The sequence below is a fragment of the Ambystoma mexicanum genome, chromosome 14, assembly GCF_040938575.1.
Source record: "Ambystoma mexicanum isolate Mex_15411 chromosome 14, UKY_AmexF1_1, whole genome shotgun sequence".
Classification (NCBI taxonomy): Eukaryota; Metazoa; Chordata; class Amphibia; order Caudata; family Ambystomatidae; genus Ambystoma; species Ambystoma mexicanum.
This window is the reverse complement of record NC_090940.1, coordinates 607,785,222-607,812,616: the sequence shown is the minus strand read 5'-3', so window position 1 is coordinate 607,812,616 and position 27,395 is coordinate 607,785,222. Positions and strand designations below refer to the sequence as shown.

General features: G+C 47.6%; 1 protein-coding gene across 4 annotated transcripts in view; it reads right to left on the bottom strand.

The window, feature by feature from the left end:
* LOC138527017 (rab9 effector protein with kelch motifs-like) overlaps positions 1-27,395 on the bottom strand; it is a 92,720-nt gene that overhangs the window by 22,690 nt on the left and 42,635 nt on the right. Inside the window, exons 1-7 of one of the 4 annotated variants that reach the window (XM_069638000.1) lie at positions 20,054-20,223; positions 7,491-7,667; positions 2,103-2,211; positions 1,551-1,676; positions 1,274-1,315; positions 830-1,085; positions 144-266 (exon numbers count right to left, since the gene is read on the bottom strand). In XM_069638000.1, the coding sequence (XP_069494101.1) occupies positions 144-266; positions 830-1,085; positions 1,274-1,315; positions 1,551-1,676; positions 2,103-2,211; positions 7,491-7,667; positions 20,054-20,115 (895 nt within the window). In that variant the 5' untranslated portion in view covers positions 20,116-20,223. Of the gene's footprint in view, positions 1-143; positions 267-829; positions 1,086-1,273; positions 1,316-1,550; positions 1,677-2,102; positions 2,212-7,490; positions 7,668-20,053; positions 20,224-27,395 lie in introns of those variants that run through there. The other 3 variants (XM_069638001.1, XM_069638002.1, XM_069638003.1) reach the window with 3 other exon arrangements.

Genomic DNA, 27,395 nt, shown 5'->3' with positions numbered 1-27,395 from the left:
CTTGGAAAGAGGTCAATATCAGATATTATGGACTGCATTCAGATTGGCTTAGAGTGGGTCTGTAATGGAATAGGCACGTTAACATAACATTACATCAGGCAAACAGTGACCGTTATCACATTGTAATTGGTGACGGCTCTTACCAATCTCCAGTTTCCAAAGAGAATCTGTACATGGCTGTTGATTGGGCCCTTCTCCCCCCATCAGAATGGCCGTTTCAGGGTCACTGAGGCAAAGGGCTTGGCCCCACCGTGGACTTGGACAGACTAAAAAAATAGAAGCATAAAACATCAGGAAACAGAAGTAGACCAATGTTGTGGTAGGGGGTAAAGAGGGAGACACACTTGGGAGAGGGAATGGAGGGAGACCAACTTGGGGGCAAGAAAGAGAACACCTTTGAAGAGGGAGAACACCTTTGAAGAGAGACAGAGGGAGACTAAGCAGCAAGTATAATTGCCAGCTAAGGAGAAACTAGGTGTGGGGTGCTGTCGCCATCAGTGTAGCCCCTCATTTGGTGTTTCGGTTGTGTGGTGGCTATCGGGCGGCCAACATTGCAGCGTGGAGTGGTACCAGAGGGTTGGCAGGAACCAAGCATCCTGGTTGGCTGCTAAAAGTACAAAACATGACCACCTTGAGAGGGGACTACCATCAGATGGTATGGGTCTTTTAAGCGTGATATGGCGTATTAATGATTGTGCATAAGGGCCGCTATGGGAGATTGCAAGCTAAGGGTAACAAACTCAGGATGCCCAAACCAAAGTTTTCCGGTCAGGAACTTCCAACTTTTGGATTGCCCCAGGTTTTGCGCTCAAGAGCTCAATTTTGTTACCTGTTGCCAACTGTGGGCCTGGTGGTCTCCGACCACCAAACTGCAGCTTCCTGGGGGCCCTCTGTGGAGGCAAAGTCTTTCTAAGGTCCCTGTTCCTTGTGGCCTCTTCCCATCTCTTGCAAACATCCGCTTCATGGCTTGCATTGGCGAGTGCCGGCCTGGCGAGTGCCTGCCTCTTTGCAGGCGGTGGAGAAGTTTCCATGACCACAGCCTTCGGTATCCGTTGAGTGGCCTCCGATGTCTGCTGCTGGCCCTGCTTCAGAAAAAGGTGCCATTGAGTTTTGCAAGTGCTTGGCAATACGGTATTCAAGTTCAAATTTGACATGGATCACCACCAAACAAGTCTCGACTCCATTTACTGAGCCAGGCACCCATCACCTCCATCACTATGCACCTGGACCGATGCAACACCCTTTCATTACCCATCTGAGGTGCCATAGTTACCTCCTTAGAGCTCTCCAACTCTTCAATGGTGGGATATTCTTGCTTCATGGTTAAAAAGAAAACAAAACATGAAATACAATATAGGTTAATATTTCACCCAAGGGTAAAGAGTACCCCCAGGCATGCATTGCAATCAGTGCCATGCGCCATGCCACAAACAGATGTTGGGTTAAATGCTCTTACAATTTTGAGTCCACTGCAGAAAAACACCAAAGACTGCATGCCAACCATATGGGATGGAGGATAGAAAATTAGGATGAGCAAGGGGTGTGCTCACCTCCAGCGGCATCTCCGGGCGGACCAGCGGGATGGTGCTTTCCGAGAGCAGGTGACTTTGCGGTGGCTCAGTGGCCGAACGTTTTCTGGCTGGAGTGCTGCTGCTAAAGCCACCACCCTTCGTCAGCTGAAAAAAATAAATAAGGGCACATATCGAACAGATTACCCTATTAAGAAGTGACTGGGAAACTCGAGAAACCCTTGAGAAGATCTGTAGGTCAATTGGACAGACCTGCCCAGAAGGCCATGGTCAACTGGTTTGGGTCCATTTGACCCAAAATATTTGACCTTATCACATTTGATCAAATTTATTTGACCTTTTTTCAGTTATTTTCTGGGGCAAAGAAGATAGCCACACAAATAAGCCTTTTGGCCTTATACAAGTAGTAGGGGTCTGCAAACTTTGGCTCTCCAGGTGTTCTGGGCCATAACTCCCATCAGCTCTATGTAGCATGGTCAATGTATACAAACCCCACAGTAGCAATATGCGTAAGGCCTACCGCTGGTGCCATGTGGCAGGCTGCGGTGGTCAAGGGGGAGGGTAGAATCTTACCTGTCCACTCACAGTGAGGATGAGTTTCGCAGGAACGCCCCGGTCCGCCTGACTCCTGGAATCCATGAGGAAGTCCAGCCGCCAGTCTCCTTCCCACACCAGCGACCTGCTGACACATGCAGATGCGAGACATGTCAGGTACTGTCAGTTCAGTTCAACTCATCGGCTGTTCTGTACACAGCCTCTTACTAGCCTTTCAGCACTAGCCAATGACAGACCACTTTACAGAAAGAGACTGGTCCAAGATGGCACAGCCCATAGGCAAGAACCAGGTCATGGGCACCCACACTGCGTTCAAGAGCTGAACTGGAATCTCCCAACTAACTATTACATACATAAAAGCAGCAATTCACTAGTTGGTGCCAAATCATTTAATCCTTAAACTGAGAGCTTTGCCATAAAAGGCCAGCATTTTCCAGTATCAGTTAATATTATCCCCACCAAAAACATCGCCGTATATATGGTCGAAGGGATAATATTAGGGATTAGGGTTTTTTGGTTGCGGGGGTGTCCCCCGCTCCTTTTATAATAATACAGGGTGTCCCCCGCAGGTTCCATGCCTTAATATCGCCGCAAAAATATGGCGATATTTTTGTATGGCGATATTTTCCCCTGTGAGGACACCAGTGATCTCTATGCCCAAACAGGACGGTGCTTGTCCCTCCAAGGGTACACCTATGATGGACTGCCCCAACGCCCCACCACTTGCCCCCGTAAGGACTCACCTGTGATGGCGTTGCACCAACACGCCAGCATTTGGCCATGTACAAATATGCAAATTATGTCAAACATGGAGATAATAGAAATACTTATGTTCACCGTGGTGAAGGGAAGTCTTCTATGGTTATGCTTAGCGTTATAGTGTGCAAACTCACATTTTTTAGATCGAAGCACCATTATGCAATGTATTTGGGCACTGGAAGCTGACCACTTAGCTCTTGTGCAATACAAACTGAGGGCAGAAGGCTCTGCAACAACCACCTTGTGAAATGCCAGGCCTGTAACCTGCAGGCATATGTTAATGGTCTTGTACCATGCACTGTTGCCATTTGCGTGGTCCTTTGTTGCACTGGCGTGTCTGCAAAGGAACGGGCTGTTGCTGGGTTTGCTAGTGGGATTTAGAGGTAGAAGAGCAAGAGAGCTTTGATGTGCTGTTGGCAGCTTCAGTTCAGGGAAACTGGTCACTGAGCATAGGTTCCGCTTTAGGTCAGTAGCCATCATGCGGTATTGAGGTGCGTTCGTGTGTGGTTTGTTTCATGTCTGGTGTTGTGAAGTGCATGCGAAGTTTGAGGGTGCATATGCAGAAAGGTGGGTTTTTAGTACGGCTCGTTAGCGGCAAGACATTTGCTACCCCCGACAATCCCTCCGAATGCGATACATTTTCCACCCCCAACAGTTCATACAAGTGTGATGCCTTTCCCACCACCGGCAATGCATCCAAGTGAGATGCTTAATTGATCCACTGAGCCATCTTTCTTACTTACCCATACTTCCTTGGGGGTTTGGGATGCACTCAGAGTCCTGGATGAACATATGTGGAAAATATCACGGCCTAGTTTTCCTAGGTTACAGATGGTTAAAGCATGCTTATGTAGATCATTTAAAGGACTTGTATCCACTACTGCCCGGAGGTGGTAGGCATGGGAGCCAATATCTACCAGGCAACATTGCAAGTGTTATTCCCGATCGAAGCAGGGACCATCACTGAGGAAAGATGGTACCCAGACATCCCGCATCGCCGCAATTCCCTCGCCTCCGTCCAAGCATGGATGAAGATCTCAATCCCACAAAGACGGAACGTGTCCCTCTCAGTCATCCTTATAAGACGGATATCATTCAAGGTTGGCTAAACTACAGGCGTAACTACTTTGCACCACACATGGCCCTTACTGCGCACTCTCTCCTTCAGACATTTCAACACAAAGACCCAAACTACCTGGTACCTCCTTTCACCTGAAGACCAAAGAACCACAATCTAGGGCCTGGTCATCTTCCACATCTGTGAAGGTAATCCTCATCAGCGTTGCCGTGATGCACCTAGCCCCAATTAGGGCCAGCCAACACTCTGACACAATAGGAAACTAGAAATTAGACCACATTTCTTCCACCCTAAGGGAGCTGCACTGAGTTACCATCCCATCCAGAATACTCTTTTAGGCTGCCTGGATTACCTTAAAGGCCACCAACGCGTCCACCCCTGTCTCCATTGCTACAAAACTATACCTCAAATGTGTCTAGACAAAAAACAGGCCGCGAAGGCAAAAACCAGGAAACAAACCTTCGCTTACTACTCCCATGCCTACGGTCACGCAAGCCAGGCTGTGCCAATGCTCTTGCAGTTCAGGAAGGAACTCAAACGCTACTCTAGGGTCAATTCCTAGGCGGACTCCAGGTTCCTTGCAATCCTGCATCATGTCCAACATGCATGACCCTGACATGCTTTGCCAACTTTTGCAACTGCACTCCTTACCTCCAGTTACCCTTCATGATATGTAGAGCGCTCCGTTGCTTCTTAGCAAAGTTCACGCTATAAAAACCCAAAGAGAGATTTGGAAGGAGTCTGCTTCTTCCACCGCACTCCAAGGCAGAGGGCACATTTGAGACCCACGCAAAGTGAGATAAGCATCCAACAATAGGGACAAGAGAGGGGCAAACAAACACAGAGGATATTAATGAGGAATTGAAGCAGAACCTATGCAAATGAGGGCTGAGGTGGGGGGATTTCCATTGGTGGGTCATCAGGCCAATCAAGAGCCCTACCTCAGCCAAAGGAAGCAACTGTCAGGGCTCCAGTCCTGGAAGTGTGAGCTGCAGCGATGGAGGCAAGAAGAGTTAAAGCGGCAAGCCTGCTGAGGGCATTACCTTAAACCCTAGCAGGACCCAGAGACAGGGAGACCACCACAAAAAACGACCTTCTTCAGGACTGAAGTCTGGGCAATCCAAGGCTGCAGGCGAATAGCACAGCCACAGAAAAAAAAAAAAAAACACATACTGGTAAGAGTGTCACAGCAAAGGGGGGGGGGGGACATGCTTGCGGGTCAGGGAAGTCAAGAAGCACGTTGGTCCCCAAGTCCTTGGCAATAGGTGTTGGGAGTAAAGAAAACACAACACAGAGGGGTAGTCCTTTAAGGGGGTCCTTTCACTATACGAGTAAGCGCATCTCATCCGGAAGCTTCTAGGACATTTATGCATTAGGATTTATTTTTTAAAACCACTGGGCCTTTAGGAGTTGTATTCTTACCCACCCTGGTGCGTGGCAATAAAAAGGTGCACTGGTGCTGTGCTTTTGTTTTGCGCCTTCCTTCATCACAGACGTTATAGCTGCCCATTTCCCTACCTGTGCCACCAATCGCCCACCATGGCCTCCAGATGTACTTTGCCGGTCAACACAATTTCATTGATTAAAATAATCCCAGCACCATTGTGTTGGCTCATTTGGGCAGGCCAGTAGTTGGGGGGCTATGGCCAGAAGAGGTATAGAAAGAGAACCACTTCTATAGTAAGTTGTAAGTTGAGGAACGCATTGTTGGCACCTGCCATGGGATTTTTTTTGGTTGGTCTTGACTCCACAATATAGAATATCATGAAAGCTTTCCGTAAAGTAGAGCGTCTCGTCACCCGAGTAACATGGTGCTACATGTTTTGTGTTTCAATAATGTCTGGGTAGCCTACCTGTCGAAGGTTTGTATACCATTCGGTACAGGATTCAACTCTTCATCCTTCGGAGGTCGAATCAACGAGTAACAATACTTTTGGTAATGGCACTTTCCCCATCGTATGTATTTGTATAAACATTTCATAGAGATGTGAATCTTATGTTTAAGTTGTATAGTTAGGGATTGATACCTCGCTGTTTGTTTTCTTTTCCACACCGTTTGTCATTTGGTGATAAGTGTAAAGAGAAATGTTATTCATCAGTTTGTTTGTTACGTGGGCTATTGGCCCAAGTTATGGTCAGCCGACACGTGTTTCGACCCGTGGGTCTTTATCAAGGCTAGTGGTGTTTCAAGGTTGCCCCCTCTGGGGTCCTGGGGTGATAGTCCGGATCATTAACAGAGGACGCACTGACGCCACCTATACCTAGAATCCAGGGCCTATGAGGAGCCCAGCTGTGCCTGGCAAGTCTGACCACGGACTATCACCCCAGGACCCCACAGGGGGCAACCTTGAAACACCACTAGCCTTGATAAAGACCCACGGGTCGAAACACGTGTCGGCTGACCATAACTTGGGCCAATAGCCCACGTAACAAACTGATGAATAACATTTCGCTTTACACTTATCACCAAATGACAAACGGTGTGGAAAAGAAAACAAACGGCGAGGTATCCAGGATAATCCCATACCATACAACAAAGGAGTTGTGGGCTTCACCTCAAAATAAAACATTCTGTGACCTTGCATTAAACAAAGGACACCATAACAAGTAACAGAGTTTAGCAAGGACGGTTCCATACCTAGGGCCCCTACATAGATATTATGTTCCAAGTTGTAAAAGTTTCATTTAAACTAAATGCAACTAAATAAATGGCACTTCCCTCCATTATGCTATGATGCTCATTGTGTTGCTTTCACCATTATCCAATTCCAATGCCTCAAAATATGTATTCATTGTACCCGTATGTAGCCAAAAACATTGCAGTACATACAAATTTAAGCCACAAATTAAGCCACATGTTGACTACAAGAATGCAAATGTGCACAAACTTTCAAAAAAGTACTAACTTTTGCAATTCAGTGCTACACACTTCACAAAAACAGGCCACCGCCATTTCACAACTATATAATAAGCAACAGTTGGCTTTGCCCATGCTGGTTTGCCGTTCCACCGCACTGAGCATCTTCCAATTTTCGTTCGCTACAGTTTCACTTCTCCAGCCAATAATCTTGCCAAAAATTATTGTAATGTGAAGGTGTGAGATATCAGTGTTTGAAACTTTCAGACAAAAAAATAATCCAGATAAGAGGACCACACAGCTAACACAGTAACAGTGCCGTCAATGCAGCTAGCAAGAAACTGGTGTCGTGAACGTGGTGAGGGTAGCTCCCATGCCATCCCCCTTACTGTACACCCCATACCAATAGTTTATGCACGGAAGGTAGCACTAACGCACTGCACAAGAGCCAAAACTAAAAATTATGTTCAGTGATAAAGTAAATGGGTGTTTGTCAGAAACTGCTATGCCCCAACATCTTGAGGCAGCAACTTTGGGTTTTAGACCAGCTTATACCGGACACCACCAATTTTTAGGTTCAACAACAGACCCCGCTGTCTGCCTTCCCTTGGGAGAGAAGACTCTCACCCTATGGATCAGCCTGTGCCCCCGCCCCCACCCCCCCACAGGGTGCTGGAACAATGGATTGTGGGCTTTGCACGCCATCAATTACCTGGAGTCTGTGGAGAGCTTCCCTATTCTCTGAGACTGCTTGTCAGGGGACAGACACACTTCCGCCGTCACTTCCGTCTCATGGGAGTACGCACTCCAGTCCCCCAGGCCAAAAATCACCAGAAGCTTCGGCAAGGGCAGAGGCAGCGGAGTCTGGAAGCGCATGCGCCCGCACTTGCTGAAAGAGACACAGAGGGAGTGTGTGAGGCGAGGAAGAGAAGCATATGGAGCGACTGCACGAGGAAGGGAAAGCGACAGCAGTAGGGGAGAGGATTGGAGAGCATGAGGAGGATAGAACTCCCTGAAAAAGGAGGGAACTACATGAGGCCGAGAGAAAGCATTGGCATGCACAAGTAGCACAGAACTTCAAACATGAAGTACTTCCTCCCTGACCATTGCCTCCATCTACAGGCCACCTGGCCCTATAACCCTGTTCCTTTCAGAATGGGCCGACTTCTCTCTCCTCACATTTAGCTCTAAACTCCTTCTGCTGGGCGACTTCAACATCCACCTTGAGGCCTCAATCACGGTGTCAACTCTCTTCCGTGACCTCTGCACCTCGCTCTCCCTCTCCATTCTCTCAACTTGTCCTACCCACTTGGCTGGACACACTCTTGATTCCTTTATCCACACTGATCTTCTGCTCTCCGCCCCACTCACCACCACGCTCTCTTGGTCAGACCACTCCCTCCTCTCACCTGGGTCCTCTCGGCCCTGTGAACGCACCTCCCCCACTCTATCAACCTCGTTCACAAACATCCACCTGATGAAACTAGTGTCAGCTGCTGCCTTCACATCCACCTTCATCGCCAGTCTCCTCCCACCGAAGAGACTACCTCCGACTCTGTTCTCAGAAACCTCCATCTTACCATCACCAACATTCTCGACATTCTTGCCCCAGTCATGTGGATCCGCCTGAAACATGCCACCAAGCAACACCTTGCATGATTCTGATCTTGCAGCCCTGAAACGCAAGTATAGAGCTGTGGAACGGAAGTTGCAGACCTCAGGCTCATCTTTCAACAATCTGGCCCGACGCCTTCTCTAAAGGCAATACCAACTCTCCATTTGTTCCAAGAAGAGGGGCCACATACAGACCTGGAGCATCCAACAACACAGCTGAACTCTTTAAAATCGGCAAGGAATTAGCCAACACCTCCACAGTCTCCACCTTGCCTCTTGACTCTCAGGCCCTCTGCAATGCATTTGCCCACTCCCTTAACTGCAAAAACTCAGGACATCCTGAGTTCTTCCTCCCTTGTTGGATTAAAAACATTGTTGATATGAATACCATGATCGACAGCCGAACATTACATTTCTATGACATCAAAGCCTTGGTTAAAGAGGGGGCGTGGCTATCTGGCCATGGAATAGGACGGGCTGCGTGAGGAGCTCCTGATCCGACTTTATTTTTGCCAAAGTTACCTGTTGAAACTGCAACGAGCGCCTAGAACTTTGGGGATCAGGCGTCGGAAGCCGCACGCCAAGTGAAGTTCGTTGGAGAAGTTCATAGTCCCGGGGAATCGTGAGATATACATGTTTTTGTTGGTACGGCTGTGTGGCCGCTTCGGTACCAAGATGGCGGCTAACAAAGGAGAGGCCTCCGAGGAGAAACAAAACCGATTTCCCAGAACTGCGGGACATGGATGCGGTAAATTGCCTGGAGGAATAGTACAATAGGGAAATATGGCAGAGTGTTCGAACTAGCACCATGAGAGCGCCGGGCCTGGCATACGCTAATGGAGCCTCGGCGATCTGACTGCAGGAGGAGATAACATTGGATGCTTGGGCGACGAGGCCTACGGAAGTTGAATGGGGAGTGTGAGGCCATAGCCCACCCGTAAGACAATGCGAAGTGCCATCTCAAATGTGAGTTAGGAGACCTGGGAGCCAGACCATTGTCGGACCAAGCTGCACTAAGGAGGAGGCGTACAGGAGTGGAGGGCAGCGCCATGTCGGCGAAAGGGTTCAGAGTCAAGACTAAGCAACCCACGATGGAGGCTTTCACGAAAACGCAACGGACCCCCTCAACATCGGTGCAGAGCATGGTCGTGACCCCTGCGGAAGACGCCCCCAAAGGGGACAAGCACCAGATCCTGGAGGCTATAACGGGACGGAGTGCTAAAATGGACTTGGCAATGACGGACCTACGCACAGCTCTAGAGAATATGATTGATGCTGTAGGTACGGAACTCACCCTGCTATGTCAAGATGTCAGGGCGCTTGCAGAAAGGACCAGCGGTCTGGAAAGTGGGGTGAAGATTAACACGATGTTAGCACGAGCAATGCGAAAGAGATTCATGTCTTAAAACAGGTCGCCAACCTGGAAAATCGTGTGGAAGAGGCGGAAGGAAGGGCGAGGAGGAACAACATTCGCGTAGTAGGCCTTCCGGAGGGGGAAGAAGGCCAAGACCCCACAAACTATGTTGAAAACATGATCCTACAAGGGATCGGAGCAGGGAATCTTTCGCAGGGATTTACGGTGGAGTGGGCGCACCGCGCCCTAATGAGGAAACCCCGGCCGGGGGCCCCGCCAAGACCGAGGATCCTGAATTACAGGGACAGAGAAAAGATCCTCGAATATTTTCTTAAGGGCGGCACGATAGAGAGAGCATCCACCAACATCACAGCATACCTGGACTATACAATACTGGTGCAAAGGCAGAGGTATAGTTACGTCGCCGTCAAAAGAAGGCTGAGGGCGGCGGGAGTCAAATATATGCTGCTGTATCCGGCACGATTGAAGGTGCTACATAAGAACAAAGCGCTATTTTTCGATACCCAGGAGGATGTTGTCACATGGCTGGACCTGCAGGGCTGCCCGGAACAAGAAGCGGATCGTGATCGGCAGGATCATACCGAATGAAGATTTTGTAATATGGACATTGTGAGGGTGAGCAGGAGGAGGACCCTGATTGTACAGAGAAACTGTAACTGGCTGAACTTTGAACACAATCTGAGCCTGGTACTCGATTTTGGACTGGAATATAGTGAGTGTAACTGTAATTGGTAACTGTTTAGCATCTGTATGCGTAATGTTTTTTTGAAAGGAGCAACAGAACGTGGACGACCTACCCCAATAGATTATTAGTTTCAGCGGCCATTAGGGCGGCTTTACCCTACTGAGCCCTGAGTAGAAGCTTGTGCTAGGCAGGGCTAGATGTGGGGGGTGCCTGAGATCCAGGAATGGAGCTGGGCAACGGTTGGGGAGGGTATTGTTGGGGGGAAGTTGAGTGTGTGTGTGGTTATGGGGAGTTTAAGTTTTGTTTCGAGCCTATTTGGAGGAATCAGCATGTTGTACTTGCGGTGCATGAAGGGGCGGAATCGGCGGAGGATCGGGAGGGTGCTTACTAACGACCTATGGGGGACCTCAGGATAATAACGTGGAACATCAGGGGCCTTAACAGTTATCTGAAAAGAAACAAAATCATGATGTATCTGAAAAGGCAGAAAATAGATATCGCACTACTACATGAGACGTACTTGACGCGAGAGAAGTTGGACCTGGTTAAGAGAAAGTGGAGAGGGACTGTAGTGGGCTCGCCATACTCTGCATACGCCCGGGGGGTGTTAATCTGGGTGGCACCGCATGTCCCGTTCAAATCAATACAAGAGGTAGTTGAAACTGATGGAAGGATGGCTATATTGCGAGGGCTGGTGGAGAGCAGGGAGGTATGCATAGTAAACACGTATGCCCCCAACCAAAACACAGCAGCATACTTCAGAGCCATGTGTACCAATCTTAGTACGTGTATAGGGAGCACGGTGATCTGGGGTGGGGACTTTGTGTGTTGGATCCTGTGGTGGACAGATCTGATGGCAGGGTGGGTAAGCCTAGCCCAGCGGCAAGAGCGTTGCAGACACTGCTAACTGATTTTGGCTTTACAGATGCGTGGAGGATGAAACATCCGACTGAGAGGCAATACTCGCACTATTCAGCCCCGCACCAACTGCACACCAGGCTCGATTACGTCTTTGCTACAGCAGATGTGATGTCTGTGATTACTCAAATCGAATATAAGGCTAGGGTCCTCTCAGATCACTCGCCCTTCATCCTCGGATGGCAATATTGCCCCCCCGAGGGCGAAGATCCCTACATGGCGCCTCCGAGCGGAGGCGCTTAAAGATCCAGTCTTTAGAGAAGATATAAGGGAAGAGATTACTAACTTCTTTGAGGAGAATACTGGGAGTGTTGATTCCGTGGGCACATTATGGGAAGCTTTTAAGGTGGTGATGCGGGGGGCGGTCATTGCTAAGTCAAGAGGGTTACAGGGTGGGGTCTTGGCTGACCTGCAGAGGATGGAAACTGAGCTAGAAACAGCATTGAAGAGCGGTGACGTAGACACGGATCTGGTACTCCAACTACAGCAACAATGTGCAGGGCATTGGGAAAGACTTCTCAATTATAGGAAATATGTTGAGAGGCAGCACGCGGGGGGAGACAAGACAGGCCGCCTTTTGGCCTGGCTATACAAAAGCGAGACCCCTAGGCCTCTGATTAGGACCATCATTAGAGAGGACGGGGATGAGGTGGCCATGCAAGAGGGGGTTAACAAAGAATTCGTGGAATATTACAGGGTGCTGTACGGAGATGATGAGATGGGTGACCCACGCAAGATAATCGAAACGTTATAAGACATGGGGCTGCCCAAGATAAGTGAAGAAGAGAGGGAGGAGTTAGATGAGCCAATCACGTTGGAGGAGTTAGAAGAGGTTGTGAAGCAGTTGCCTACCTGCAAGACCCCGGGAGCAGATGGGTTCCCCAGCAAATTCAATAAAGTATACAGAGAGGAAATCCTCCCCCCAATGCTGGACATGCTTAATGAAGCGTTTGAGATAGGACGGTTGCCTGAGTCATTCAGAGAGGCGATCATATTACCGCTGCCCAAGCCCAATAAACCGGAGCATAGATGTGGTTCCTACAGGCCTTTGTCAATGCTAAATCAGGACAGCAAGATTCTTACGGCTTTCCTAGCAAATCGATTGCAGAAAGTGATTGGTAGACTCATACATCCTGATCAAACGGGTTATGTCCCGAACAGGAACATAACACAAACCATAGGAGACTTCACCGGGTGGTCGAATGGGGTAGTAAGAACGAGGGTGAGATGGAGATAGTGTCTCTAGATGCAGTTAAAGCTTTTGATTCGGTCAAGTGGTCATGGCTATTGGCTGCTTTGGAAGGGTATGGAATGGGGCCGGGCTATATCAGGTGGGCTAAGATGTTGTATAGTGAGCCGCTTGCCTGGGTCCGAACTGGAGCGGTGATATCCGAGAGATTGCAACTTGGCAGAGGCACCAGACAAGGGTACCCCTGGTCCCCGATGCTTTACATCTTAGCCCTGGAGCCTCTGGAAATATGCCTTAGGGCACAGTATGATGTGATTGGCATTGAGGTAGGAGGGGAACTACACTTGATATTCTTGTACGCGGAGGATTTGTTACTGTACTTGCAATACCCAGAAGAAAATCTCTTATACATACTTGAAGTGATGGAAAGGTATGCAGAGTTATCGGGCATATCGGTGAACCCCCAAAATTCTGTCACATTCCCACTAGGTAGCTATAAGGGGACCCCTGTAGATAGACTACCGGTGCTACAGGTACCATAGGCAACTAGCTCTTTTCGTTATCTGGGCGTAGATGTATATCACACGGTGGAAGAAGAACACAGACACAATACGGAAGTAGCCATCGAGAAAATTAGGAACAGCATGCAGTTCTGGTCAAGGTTGCCCTTGGCGATGATGGGCCGGGGGGCTATGCTTAAGATGGTAGTTCTGCCCAGGCTCCTGCATTACTTTAGTAATATCCCATACATAATACCCAAGAAGTTTTTCAGTAAATTGAACAGCATGTGTAGGGATTTCCTGTGGCATGGTACCCGAAATAGAGTGGCGTTTTGGAAACTGCAGAACTTTTATGAAAAAGGAGGTATCAGACTGCCTCATTTTGAAGTTTATTTGGCAGGACAGTTACAATATGTGGCTAAGTGGCTTTCTGATGAAGTGACCCCTGAGCACAGGGTGCTTGGACAGGACTGCGCCCCGTTTTATTTGAAAGAAATGATTTGGCTGTCCGAAACTGAAATGAGGGGGCGTCCTGCGATGTTGAGGCTTGGATGGAAAATTTGGCGTAGGGCTTGTCGTTTGATGGAAGTCCCATGCCTGTGCCTCCCGCAGATACCGTTGGTTGCTTTGACAGGAGAGGATGATCAGCTGAGTGCGATTGTTAAGACCTACTGGGAATCAGTGGGGCTGGCAACGCTAGGCGATGTTTGGCAAGAGGGATCCATTAAGGAGTTTATAGAACTCAACGAAGAGGCGGGGCTACACACGGGCCAATATGTCACGTACATAAGATTGGTGCAGATGATTAAGAACACCTGGCCAGAGACAGTTTTGATAGAAGAACCAGATGCAGTTTTGGGAGCAATATATGATATATCAGAAGGAGGTCATGAGATCTCGAGACTGTATGAGATGGTGATGGCTAAGGCGGGAAAAATTTGACACATCTGAGACTGGACTGGGAGGTGGAAGTGGGGCCCCGATGGAGGATGGGGTGTGGGAGCGTGCCCTGGGCTACCACAAAAAAGTGTCTAGAAATGCCAGATTAAAACAAATACAGCTGTATGTAATGCATAGGGCATACACGACCCCCTTGAGGATATCTAAGTTCCGAAACGCTGGAAGACAAGTGTGTCCTAAATGTAACCTGGAAAACGCTGACATGACATGTTTTGGTCGTGCCCGATCATTAGGTGTTTTTGGGGAGAAGTGGTGCAGAAACTGGCTGATAAAGGGGTTACTCTTGTCACAGACACGGCCTGGGCCTGCTTACTGGGCGGGTTCCCTAGGCCACGGAAACTCAAGCATATTGAGAAACTGAGAAATCTGGCCTATGTGCTTGCGAAACGTAGGATCGCCATGGGGTGGAAGAAATGCCACAAACCTAAGGTGGAAGGACTTGCCATGCCACCGTTTCAGCCTCCGCCCATTTCTGAAAGAAGCGAGTAGCCGGGCTGATGAAGGGGAGGCGGGCACCCTGTTGGCTTGGAAAACGCTAATAGCAGAATTGTTTGGAGTAATATCAGATCCAACAGACTCCGAAGAGAACGAAACCCGGCCGCATGTGCCAAACATTGAATGAGATTGACAAATAGGCTCACGGGGGGAGGGAGGGGTAGTGGGAGCAGCGATTAAGATAACTTGATGTGTAATGGAACTATCATGATTATGCTGCTTGTTTGGTTTTTGTTGTTTTGTTTGCATAAAATCAATAAAAGAAATTAAAAAAAAAGGCTTAGTTAAAGACTAACAAAATCTTCTGTGGCATAATTTCATCCTTGACATTAACCTTTATGTTGCATGGTGGTAAAGGAGCAGTGGTGAATCAGGACAACGTTTTACAAAATTAAGATCTCGAGTTGGCACGCAAAAAGAGAAATGTGTCAGTTATTAGGTAAACCTCAAAAGCAGGAGGGCACGCACTTGACTACTGGGGTGACCCTTCCTGGAAGACTGCGTAAGAAACATTTTCCAAAGCAGTGTACATTTTATAAGTAACAAGAAGCAAATTCTAACTGGCAGCAAATTCAATGGATAGAAAGGACAAGCGATTGTTGGTCGATGATACACAAGGTATATCATTCTGCTGCAACTTCCTCAATACGCCAATCTCACACCCCATATGGGCTTCCTTTGGCAAAACGGCATTTTATAATCTCAACGTACACTCCTTAAAGTCGACGTATCGACTCTAGCCAATTCAAAGGTTTTGTTCTAGTAAGACAATAAATTAAAGAGGACAACAAATGTTAAGGCGTCTAGAGCACCGGGACCGGACAAACTGGCACATCTGATTTAGAGTCTCCTCAATGAATGGTCCAAGATTTCTGCTAATGTATTTAAGACTTACCAGTACCCCCACTTTTCCTCCCTCTTGGGCGAACTCTCTAATATTTCCTAAATGGCAATAGAAAGTATCCCAGAAATGTTAGGCTTGTAGGACGCAGGCATCTCAGGCAAGTTGTGCCTCTCCTGTTGCAAAAATGAAACGCTTGGGCGGCAGAAAATATTTCATCCAAATTGCAAACAGGTTTTAAAAGCAGACTTAGCCCCAGGGGAAACGGGCTAATAGGGAGCCTACTTCCTAACCAGGTACAGAAGAAAGATCACCCACATTTCTCTATGGCTTGCCTAGACTTCATTGGCGATCAACTGTGTAATAAGTGAGATTATGGAATAGAGTGTGCGCTTGGGGCTTTAGACCCAGGTTTATTGAAATCATTGATACCATTTATTGAAATCATTGATACCATTTCACAAGGAAACCTCAAAGTAGGATAAGGACGCATCCAGGTTTGGGCTTTTAACTAGGAGATGAAGACCAAGATTGGGCTCATACATGGTAGAATACTTGCGCCTTTTTGTTTTTTAATCTATTCAGTGTATACTTTTTCAACCTTTTCCAGAAGGTTCACAGTTTTCCTCCTAAGCTTGGTAGTTTGCACATTAATGTCCTTGCATATGTAGACGACATGACTGTATTTGATGCTACGCTGCACACTATTTGCGGACACAGTTAAACTGCTAATGCGTCAATTATGAAAGGAAAAGATGCAACAAATCCTTTATTTAGAAAATGGGACCCAAACCCTTTGAGGTAGTTACAGATGTTTGTTACCTAGGTTAGGATATTACCAGATCCAAAATAGTGCCCAGGCCATCAATAAAATTGACAAGATTTGCTCTATAATGTCGCTGGAAGACAACAGGATGGACTTCTTAAAGACCAGATAATTAAGGTCCCCGGAGAGAAGGTGGTACTGCCTTTGCTGTATGGCCCAGAAATCACGTTGGACGTGCACAAACTAAAGCTTCTTTGGCTAAAGAGCAAATATGGAAATCGATACTTGATCTTTCTGAATCCGCCTTTATGCGGACTAGAAGGTCTGAACCGGTGAACTGGGGTTAAACTTCCCAAGTGACACTGAACAAGTATAGAGCGGTCTGTATATGGTTGAACAATCAAGAAAGCAGACACATTCCTCATTGGATCTTTCTATTTGGGCATTGAGTGTAGGACAATATAAACTGCTACAGAAGATTGGTGAAGGAGTGCAAGATAATTTTGATGAAGCCAAAAATAGAGATACATAGTTGCTTTCTGCAGAGGTGCTAAATAAGAAAAACAAATGTATTGTGGGATTGGTATTGAATTCTCTTTACCTGGAAGTAAAAGAGATAAGCTACGAGTTCATTCATATTTCCCTTATCAAGCTACCCAAACCTACATTTTTAAGATTCCCAAATAGTGATCAAATAAGGTTCTTTTAATGCAGTTTAGTTGAAATTTGTTGAGTGCTAGAAATAAAAGGAGAGAAAAGTGGGCAGATTTTGTAGATAGTTGATCAGGCAAATCAGGCAATATAGAAACTTGAAGACATGCATTTATAAATTGTAGTTCAATGTCATCTTTAAGATGCAACTTTCTGGTTAATGTTGTGCCGGATGCAGAAACACGGTTACAGTTTCTGGCATTCATTTTTGCTGGAGTGCATATTTATTCAAGATTAACTTGGGACAAACTAAAAATTGAGTTAAGGGGGCGGAAGTTTGGGAAATGAATTCATTGTATTTACTCTGCTTGCCCATTACCTCATTATAATATTGGGCAGATGCTGAAAACTGCCATGTTTAAACAACTTACTTTCTAAGGCGGGGCTTTAGACTTTACTGTGCATGTTTTGCAATGAAGGCTTTTTGCTTAGCGTGTAGCTATGCTCGCCTTCACATCTCAGTTCTGACATGTTTTGCTTTTGGAATATGTAAGCGTGTTTTAGGCTCCCGTTTTCTTAGGAAAAGCGGCATTAGCAGACGGAAGTCATCATGTTACAAGTGTTCTCGCCTAGCTCAGAGTGTCTATTAATCTTTGAGTATATTCACCTTCACTAAAAGTATTAAGATATGCTATCCCGTCCCTGATGACACTTATTAACAAGAAAGGTTGCAGCTGGTATCAAAGACTTGTATAGTGGGGCTTTGTTCCCTGCGAGCAACATTGTTTCAGTGCCATTGCTTGCCCTGTTTGGACCCCCCCCCCCATGCATTGAAATACAGGTGTTCATTTGGTGAAATGAAAACGGTGCACTGAGGGACGGGATTCTCACTTAGGCCTAAGTGTCTCTTGCTGCTGTTGGTTTAGTTCTGGTTATCGCTTTACGCTAGTAAATTATTCACCAATCCACCGGAATCGCGACTGGTCTTTTCCCGCCACAGAATGTATGACAACTGTTTGTTAAATTACCTTGATAGTAGAAGATTTGGACATAGCATTGCATGTTGATAAAGTTTTTTATATTAAGTAAGTTTTCTGTAAACCCCATGTTAATAAAAAATAAACCTATTTTTCACACCTAGCAGTGTGTGTATTCTGCAATCTAGACAAAAGTGTTATCTAGCCAGAACGCCTGGCCGTCCCACACTTAATTTGGGGAGAATGGGCCTTGGACTGCCAGGAGGAGTGGAAGGGTACACCTCAGCAGGACTCACTGCAACCCTGTGTGTCGCTGTAGCCAAGACCGCCAGGCCAGACAACACAACCTTTAGCGGCACAGCTGAAACGCCAGCGGGCCTTACAACTCAGGAATTCTTACTAGGAATTCGATGTGGAATGCTAATAGTTTCACAATATTTGTACCTAGGTCAGCAATGCATTAGCCCATTTAAAGAAATATATGGTACATGTTATATATAGCCTGCAAGAAAGGGATTACCCAACTTGATCTAAAATCACCTAGCTATGGACTTCAAACTTTCGAGTACAAAGTTTGGAAAGTGCCATATCGGTTTGCTCCCTTACAACAAAGCTAGCACGAGTGCTGGTAAGGGCTGAGGCGCCTCTACGGGCAGGTCTTGTGACCCAGTCGAAAGGAGAACTTGAACCTGCCCTCAGCTTCTTTTGGGTTGTGATCATAACTGTCTGCAGAGGGTGCTAAGCAACAGCTCTTGGGGAACGTGGCTGCGATTTTCTTAATATGACCACTCTCCCTGGGCATGAGTGGGTGAAGTTTATCCCAGTGGCCAGGTGAACGCCCCGTTTACTACCATCCAGCATTGGGGGCCTGAGGCAAGTTGTGGTAGAGATTGTGCAGTGGCCAGGTGAACACCCCCACTTACTACTGCCCAGCATTGGGGGTTCAGGCGTCATGTCCCAGTGGAACCCCCATCCCATGCCATTGATGGATGAATGGGCTGGTAAAACCGTGGTAAGAACCATCGTCCTTCAACCCTGGGCGCGAACTTGTAGCGCCCACATGGAGTCCAGCCGGAGAACTCTGCTCGTCCTAGAATAACCGCTGCAGCATCGCCCACCACCCCAGAAATGTTAATCGCACCCCAAAAATGACCAGAACAGACACCCAAGAAACAGCCGCTTCATGGACTTACCCGAGGTGCAACCCGAGATCTTAATCATTACAGGGGGGCAGGAGGGGGGGGCTGGCAGGGGATTCCATTATCACAACAGGGGGTGACCCTCATCACAGGATGGGGCTGGGGGGGGGGGATCCATCATATTACACGGGGTGGGGACCATCATTAGCGGGGTGTCCATCATTACACCAGGAAGTGGGGGGGGGGGAATCAGGGCGGCAGGGGGGTCCTCAGTTAGACCTCATTTTTACCGCTGCTTGAGCCGGTCATGGTTCTACTTTACATGTGTAAACATTTAGTGCTTACTTTACAATGGGACCGGAAACACGAACCCCAATAACGCGAAAAGGAGCCAGGGCTGGACAGGCCTGGGAAAGCGCGAGCTCTGAATAGCTACACCAAAAGGAGGGTCATCATTACAGAAGAGCTGCGGGGGGTTATCAGTGAAGGTGGGGTCTTGAGGACACACTGGAGTATTCATTACACCGGAAGTGACGGCGCCACTATTAGACAGTGGGCGCCATTACACTTGATAATGCGAGGAGAGCGCTGTACCCATTCAAGGGTGCTCCATTACCCAGAAGAATAAACGGGGGGGGCCAGGGTTCAGGGGAGTGAATTATTTTATTACCAGTTCAATGAGGGTGATCAGCGTTACACCAGTGGAAATGTGGGGTTCTCACCCGCACGATAGGATAGCGTGCCACATCTAATTAGTGGGGTACATCAGGCGATGAAAATGAGCCAGTTTCATCCTCATTGAACCAGGAGGCAGCAGGGTGTGTAGGGGGGGGGGGATAGCACACATCAATACAGGCATGAGGGGGCTTATCACACCAGTTCATTAGATTGGTTAATATTGCAGCAAGGGATGAGGCATCGTTGCATAGGAATAACGTGTCATCCAATTAGCGGGGTACACTGAGTGATGAAGATGAGTCAGTTTCATCCTCATTGAACCAGGAGGCTGCAGGGGCCAGGCGGGGGGGCTAGCACACATCAATACAGACGTGAGGGGGCTCATCACACCAGGTCATTAGCTTGGTTAATATTGCAGTGATGGGGCGTCGTTGCATAGGAGGAGATTGAGGGGGCCGGGGGACGCCCCTGCTTCCTCCATCCTCACCTGAGCAGCTGCCGGGGCGGTTCCTCCACTGACCACAGAGTGAAGAACTCCAGCCGGGCCATGGCCGAGACCTCAAGGCTTTCAAAACTTTCACCGGTGGCCACCAATTAGCATATTCTATTACTTTCCTGGAAGTGACCGGTCATGACCCCTGACCCGGATACTACTGTCACAGAAGCCTACCTTACTGGTCTTTCTAAAAACCGACTGGCTTCGCAGGAAGTTGATCGCTTAACAAAACGTTTTACATACAAATCCGACGTTTAATGTAGTTGCCTAAAATTTTCAACAGGGAGAATGGCTCTTTAAAGCTGGACGGTTTGTTCTCTTTACAAATTAATGTTCTCAGGGGCATTGGTCTAATTTGGTAAAGCGAAGCAAGCAAAGACTACGTATCCCAAAATGCACTGAAATGATAAGTGAAAGCAAAGGACTGGATTCGTGGTTGCCCGGTGACCTGGAGTCCTCTGGTCACCCTACCCCTGTCACCCCCTCTAATTACAGATGCTATCTGATATTTGTATAGCGCCTACTGCCACAGCGCTGTGGTGGATGCAGGCCCTTCGGAAGACTGTACTCTGTGCAAACATGACAATAACAAGAGCACTACATTGCATGTGAATAGTAATTACAATTCAGGGATTATTCAATTACTAGCTGTGATGACTAATTTACAACATTATAAAAATCGTGCAGCGCATTGTGTTCAGGCGCAGCTGGACTGAATTGCTCGTGGGACTCAGCTGTAATCTATGGGTTGTAGCACAAGATGGGGAATGGGTATTATAGATAGTCTATCAACCCCTACTGGAACTGACTACAGTTGTGGGATCTGCTATACTTCACATGCACACTTGATAACATAATAACATGCAGTCACATATACAATTGTCAGATATGTCAAAAATACATACAAAGCATGTCATCTTATCCTGGGAGGATGGCTCAGCGGCAACATGTTCGCCATGGAAACAAGACGACATGAAGCAACACAGGTTCAATCCCTGGGTCTGCAGCTTAGAAACCCCTGGGCGTGTTATAAATACGCAACTAAGATAAAAAAAAAAAAAGAATTATGCAAAAAATAATTCCTGTAACAGCGCCTCGATCCCCGTGGGTTGTGTGAGCACTATAAAAATGCAAATAAAGATATATATTTTGTCTGTACCATCAGCTTATTGAAGTACAAATGCGTGACGTTGTGCTGGAGATGAGATGAGGCACAGGGAACCAACCTGGTCATGTGACCATCAGGGGGGAGGGAGGGATGTAAAATAATAAATGGCAGTTGAAGCCAAATGTAAACCTGTGTGGCTGTGTTTATATGAGGCATGTGTGACCCTCCCATGTTAAATGTTAAAGGTATTTGTACCACGCACAGAATTGGTCCCCAGGCGCTCTGGTGGATCTGTAAACGATAAGGTGGGATGGTGTTGGGGTTTAGGAGGCCCCACATAAAACACAGAGCGCCAGCGTTGGATGTACAACCATCTTTTAATCGCTTACAGGAGGAAGTGCCCCCAAAACAGCGATCTTCCTTTTTCCCACGTCACATCCACACGTGACGTTTCCCTGACAAGTGAGCTGCCTTAAAGGGGCACTCACCCATAACAACACCCCCGAACAAATGTCCTTTCAAGTAGTGTTCGCAACTGGCCTTTTGCAGAACATAAACTTGGCCTTATGACAAAACAGTTAACACTCCTCCACTAACCTGGGAGGTCTCCTCACAATCCTCTGGGGTCTTCCTCGCGACTCTGGGACAGAGCCACCGCCAGTGTCTGCCTCGGGGTAGACATGGCGTTGGACTTGCGGTCCGATAGGAGTCCATGTTTCATCCTGACTGTCTCTGTCTTCTAGGTCGCGTTATTCTTGTGGTGGTCTCTCCTCTGACCCTTTCATGACATGTTTGAACCTTGAGCTGTTGCGGGTCACTTCCTGTTCTCCATTGACTGCCGTTACCATTGTCCTTTGACTGCAATCACCTAAAGGGGTTCAGGTTGAAACTGCGAATCTGTTTTTTTTGTTACAGCTCTTTGTACCCATACTTCATCCCCAATTTGGAAGTCCTTGGGTCGGGCTCCCCTTCTTTTGTCGGTTTGTTCACAAGCTTTCTCTTTCACCGCTCCATCTCTTCCGATGATTTCCTGGTCTACTTTCGGCTTCCTTGCGGGGTTGTTGATGACCCTGGTTCTCACTTGATATTTCATCATGAGCTCTGCTGGGGTTCGATTGGTGGCTTCGTGAGGGGTGTTGTGATAATCACACAACATTCTACATAGTGCTTGATGAGGATCAGTTCCTTCCAGGCGTGCTCTTTGCATGGTTTTCTTAATAGACGGCATGAACCTTTCCGCCATGCCATTGGCTTGCGGCCATCTTGGTGTTACTCTTTGATGACGAAATCCCATGTGTTTGGCAAACACCCCAAATTCATGACCACTGAACGGAGCTCCGTTGTCTGACTTTAGCGCATCAGGTATGCCCCACTCACTGAATACTTTGTCGAATGTTGCTGCAACATGGGCAGATGCTGTTGACTTGACGCTTTTCACAATGGGGAACCGAGAGTGTTCATCAATGAACAATAATAGGTAATCTCCTTCTTCACGCGGTCCATAGAAGTCAACTGCCACTCTTTCCCAAGGATGTTCTGGGATTGACGTTATTCTGAGCGGTACCGGTGATTCAGGTTCTGCTGTGCACTGACATGCTGTGCAGTTCTTTACCCACCGATCAACCATGTCATCCATGAAAGGGAACCATACATTGCATCTTAACTGACGTTTCGTGTTCTCCGCTCCCCTATGATCTTCATGCGCCGTCTTGATGACCTCTATGCGCAATGTGGCGGGAATCACTATTTTACACCCTCGAAGCAGGATGGACTTGTCTTGCACAGCCAGCTCCGTATGTATTCTCACCAGGCGCTCCATTTCATCCCGGGATGCTCCTGGGTGGTTTTCGACTGCTCTTCAAAAATCCTTCCATTTGTTATTTTCGGTCAAACTAATCGCTAATGCCAGCGACGGGTCTGCAGCTGACGCAACAGCAACGGTTTCAATGGATATGGCGGGTGGTAGTGCATTGGCAGTGATGTAATTTATGTATTCTGCGTCACCCTTTCTCGGAGTGTGGTTTCCTGCCGGGTGCCTCGAGAGATAGTCTTGTAGGCGAATGCCCCATCTCTCAATCCTGGGGGGCATTTTAGTACGAGGATTTCCAAATAGCCATAGCAAAGCTTGATGGTCCGTGATGAGTGTGAATTTTTTTCCGATGATGAAATTATGGAAATGTTTGCACGCCCATACGGCAGCCGGACTCTCTTTTTCTGCCGGTGAGTATGCAGATTCTGGCGGAGCTAGGGCCCTACTGGCGTATGCCACGATGTGTCTCGAGTGAGTGTCCTGGCCACTGGTTTGCGCCAGAATTACACCCAGGCCGACCGGACTGGCGTCTACAACTATCTCGGTGTGCCATTCAGGATCAAAGTATGCCAGCTTCCTAGCCTCCGTCAGAGAGTGTTTGATGGTATCAAATGCGGCCTGGCACTCCTCAGACCATGCGAACGGAACATCTTTTTGGAGCAAACGCCTGAGGGGTTCCGTGATTGAAGCAAAATGCGGGATGTATCGAGCACAGTATCCGGCCATCCCTAGAAATGACCTGACATCGGCGATCTGGGAAGGTTTGTTGAGGTAGAAAATGGTGGATACTTTGTGAGGGTCCGGGGTCATGCCATCCGCTGAAAAGATGTGGCCAAAAAACTTGAGTTTAGTTTTGCTGAATCGACATTTGTCGATGTTGAGGGTCAGTCCTGCATCCTGTACTGCCCGGCATGTCGCACGGAGTGCGTCATCATGTTCCCTGCAAGACTTCCCAAAGACCAAAATGTCATCACTGTAGTTGAGTGTTCCTTTTATGGGACGTATGACTTGTCGGATAGTTTCGTGAAAGATTTCGGCTGCCGAGGAGATGCCGAAGTTTAGTCTCTTGTAGCGGAACAATCCGTCATGCGATGCAAACGTAGTAATTGGTCGTGATTCAGGGTGGAGTACCAATTGAGGGTACCCTTGGTTTAGGTCCAGTTTGGAAAAGAGAATTGATTTGTTTAGTTGGACTATCATGTCCTCAATCTTGGGTCCAGGATGTCGCTGTTGTTGTATGGCGGTGTTGGCTACTCGCATGTCTACACATATTCTTAGGCGGCCGCCTTCTTTTGGTACAATGACAAGGGGGGATACCCATGGCGTCGGCCCTGTGGCAGGCTCAATAATGTCATCCTTCAGTAGTTGGTTTAGCTCTTTAGACACTGCCTCTTGTAAGTGAAATCCTAATCTGCGTGGGTGTTGTGGGACCGGTTGTATTGCCGCGTCTATGTGTAGCTTTATTGATGGGCCTTTAAGTTTTGCTAAACCTTGACACAGTTGTGGATATTCTTGGACAATGACATCTTTGGTAATGGGTGAGGTGTGCTGAGACATCACAGCTCGAACCTGTCCTTGTTGTGTGACTTGACTATCCGAGGACTTAACGATGTCTCCTTCACGAACTAGTATGTTGATTAGTCCTAAGCAAGATGCCGTCTTGTAACTTAGCAAGCACCGTCCTTTGGTGGGGCTTCTGATGACATGGATCATAGTATTGGTGGATTTGTCGCCAAACGTAAGTCTTCTTTTGAAAGATCCTATGCTCTGTAGTGGAGTGTCTGCACCCCATTGATATATTTACGACATCGATGAGTTTAACGTCGGTTTCTGGTAGAGTGTCTGAAACTCTTTTTCTCCCATGACATTTACGGTCGCTCCTGAGTCGATCAGAAAACAGAATTGTTTGTCGCAAATGTGTATGGTTATTCTAGGCGCCTCCTGGGCTTCCTGTTCATCCATTATGAGATTGACAAACTCATCGTGGGCATATGGGTCATTTGCGTTGTCATAGTCATAATCTCTCTGGGGGTCAATTGTCGATTCGCGGTGAGTCCCTGGTGGTCCATCATATTCATCAATTACATGGGCGATTTGTCCTTGCGGCATGTATTCTTGACAGTCATCTTCCGGGTATATTTCCTCTACCATCCGCACATATCTCCTTGGACTCTGTTGGTAGTACCTTGACTGTTGAGGTGGGCTCGTGTATGACCTTTGGGCTGGCCTAACTTGAAAACTGGCACCCCCACGTGGGGTGGGAAATGGTTTTCCTTCCCTGCAGACAGACTGGAAATGGCCTTCCCTGCCACAGTTGCCACATTTTTGAGAGAGAGCTGGGCAGGACCCTGCATGTGGGAATGCCATCCCACACCTGTAGCATTGTCTCTGCATGCGTGGGATCATCATGTTATTTGAGTTCATGTTTCTATTTCCAGCGTGAATGGCAGCTATTGTGTCACTTTTATCTTGTTTTCCAGTGGCATTGCTAGCTATGTGTGTAGCTTGTTTTTCCACTCTTTCGAGTATACGTGCCATTTCACTCACTTCTTCAATGGACACTGGTTTCTTAAGAAGTTGTTTCTGTAGTGCCGCTGACACACAACCCTTAATTACTCTGAGACGGAGCGCTTCATCAAGCGAAAATGTATCAAATTGGCAATGGGCGCCTTTGACGCGGAGTCTCGTGGGATATTCGTCCACTGTTTCATCGCTGCGCTGTGAGCATTGGTTGAAAACGTATCTTTCATAGTCTCTGTTGGGCGCGATGACGAGGCATTTGTTTAGAGCAACTATGAGGGCATCGAAATTATTAACTTCCTTTGGCGGAATGGTTTTTATTAATGTTTTTATTTCTCCACCCGCCGTGTTTATGAACATACTGCATAGGCGAGGGGAGTTTTCTTCCCCCGCAGCTTCAATGAAGTTGTTGAAGTCCTCCAGCCATTCCACCCACCTCGCTCCTTTGTCTGCTTGAGGTGTCATGGAGAACGGTGGTGGCATGCGCCATGCTGTGGCAGTAGATCTTGTGATGGCTGGTGCTGGTGGTTGTGATGAGCTGGACGTTGCCTGATCATCTGCCATGCTCATGATGGCTTTTAATGCTTGTCCACTGGCTCCTAAATACTGGTTATTATATTTAAAGCTGTTTTGGCTCTTATCCAAATTGGTACTGGGACGAGGAAGATGGTCTCAGCAGTGAGGATCGGCCGTAGAAGAGGGAGAAAAAAGGACTCCCAAAAAAAAAAATTTTTTTTTTTTCCTTATTAATTAGTAGGCCCTTGATGATGTCTGGAAGTACCTGCGAGCGTTATTTTCCACATTGGGTGGCTGATGGTGTCGTGCGCAGCAGTTCTTTAGACGAGCGTAGCAACACACGTGTCTTTCTTTTTTTTTCTTTTAGGCCACGTGGGCACAGCGGGATCGCTTGTGCTCGGAGATACGGAGCGAAACAGCTGAATCAATGGAACACCGCGGGATCGCGTGTGTGAAGGAGGAGGAGAGGACCGAAGGCTGGCGCGTGTCCGTTCGCGCCTCCCTCGTTGCAGCGGGGATCCGCTTACCAGTGGGATCACCGGCGTGGTTGCCTGGACACGCTCGGGGGAATCCCTTGCGTGATAACAAGGAGGACCGCTGACATGTGGATGATCCTCGTCGCCAAATGTTGGGGTTTAGGAGACCCCACATAAAACACAGGACGCCAGCGTTGGATGTACAACCATCTTTTAATCGCTTACAGGAGGAAGTGCCCCCAAAACGGCGATCTTCCTTTTTCCCACGTCACATCCGCACGTGACGTTTCCCTGACAAGTGAGCTGCCTTAAAGGGGCACTCACCCATAACAGATGGGTTAGTAAGGTGAAGAGGGAGTAAGATAGTGAGAGGAGTGGTGTTCTGTTGGCAGCTTCAACTTGGTATACACCGGGTGCTGAGCTTTGGTGCGGTATTGGATTGGTGTCAGTCCGCGTGTGCTGTTGGTGCGGCTTATGTGTTGTTGCAGTGTTGTGAAGTGCATGCGGCTTGTTGTGCAAGAGAGGGTTCTGTGAGTTTTTGAGTGAGATAGGTATGCAGGGAGTTTGAGCTTATATTGGTTAGTGGGTTACCTGACATTTAGCATGCTAACATTCACAGTTTTGTCTATGTGTAGCACTTGCTAACCTTCACAATCCTATCTAGATGCAACGCGGGTTAATGTTCAGAATTCTATCTAGGTGTGGGCATGCTAACATTCACAATCTTATCTAGATGTTATGCAGGCTAATGTTCAGAATTCTCTCTAATTGTGGTACATGCTAACATTCGAGTTTCATCTAAGTGCGGGCATGCTATCATTCAATCAAAATCCTATCTGGATGCGACGCGGGCTAATGTTCAGAATTCTATCTAGGTGTGGGCATACCAACATTCACAATCCT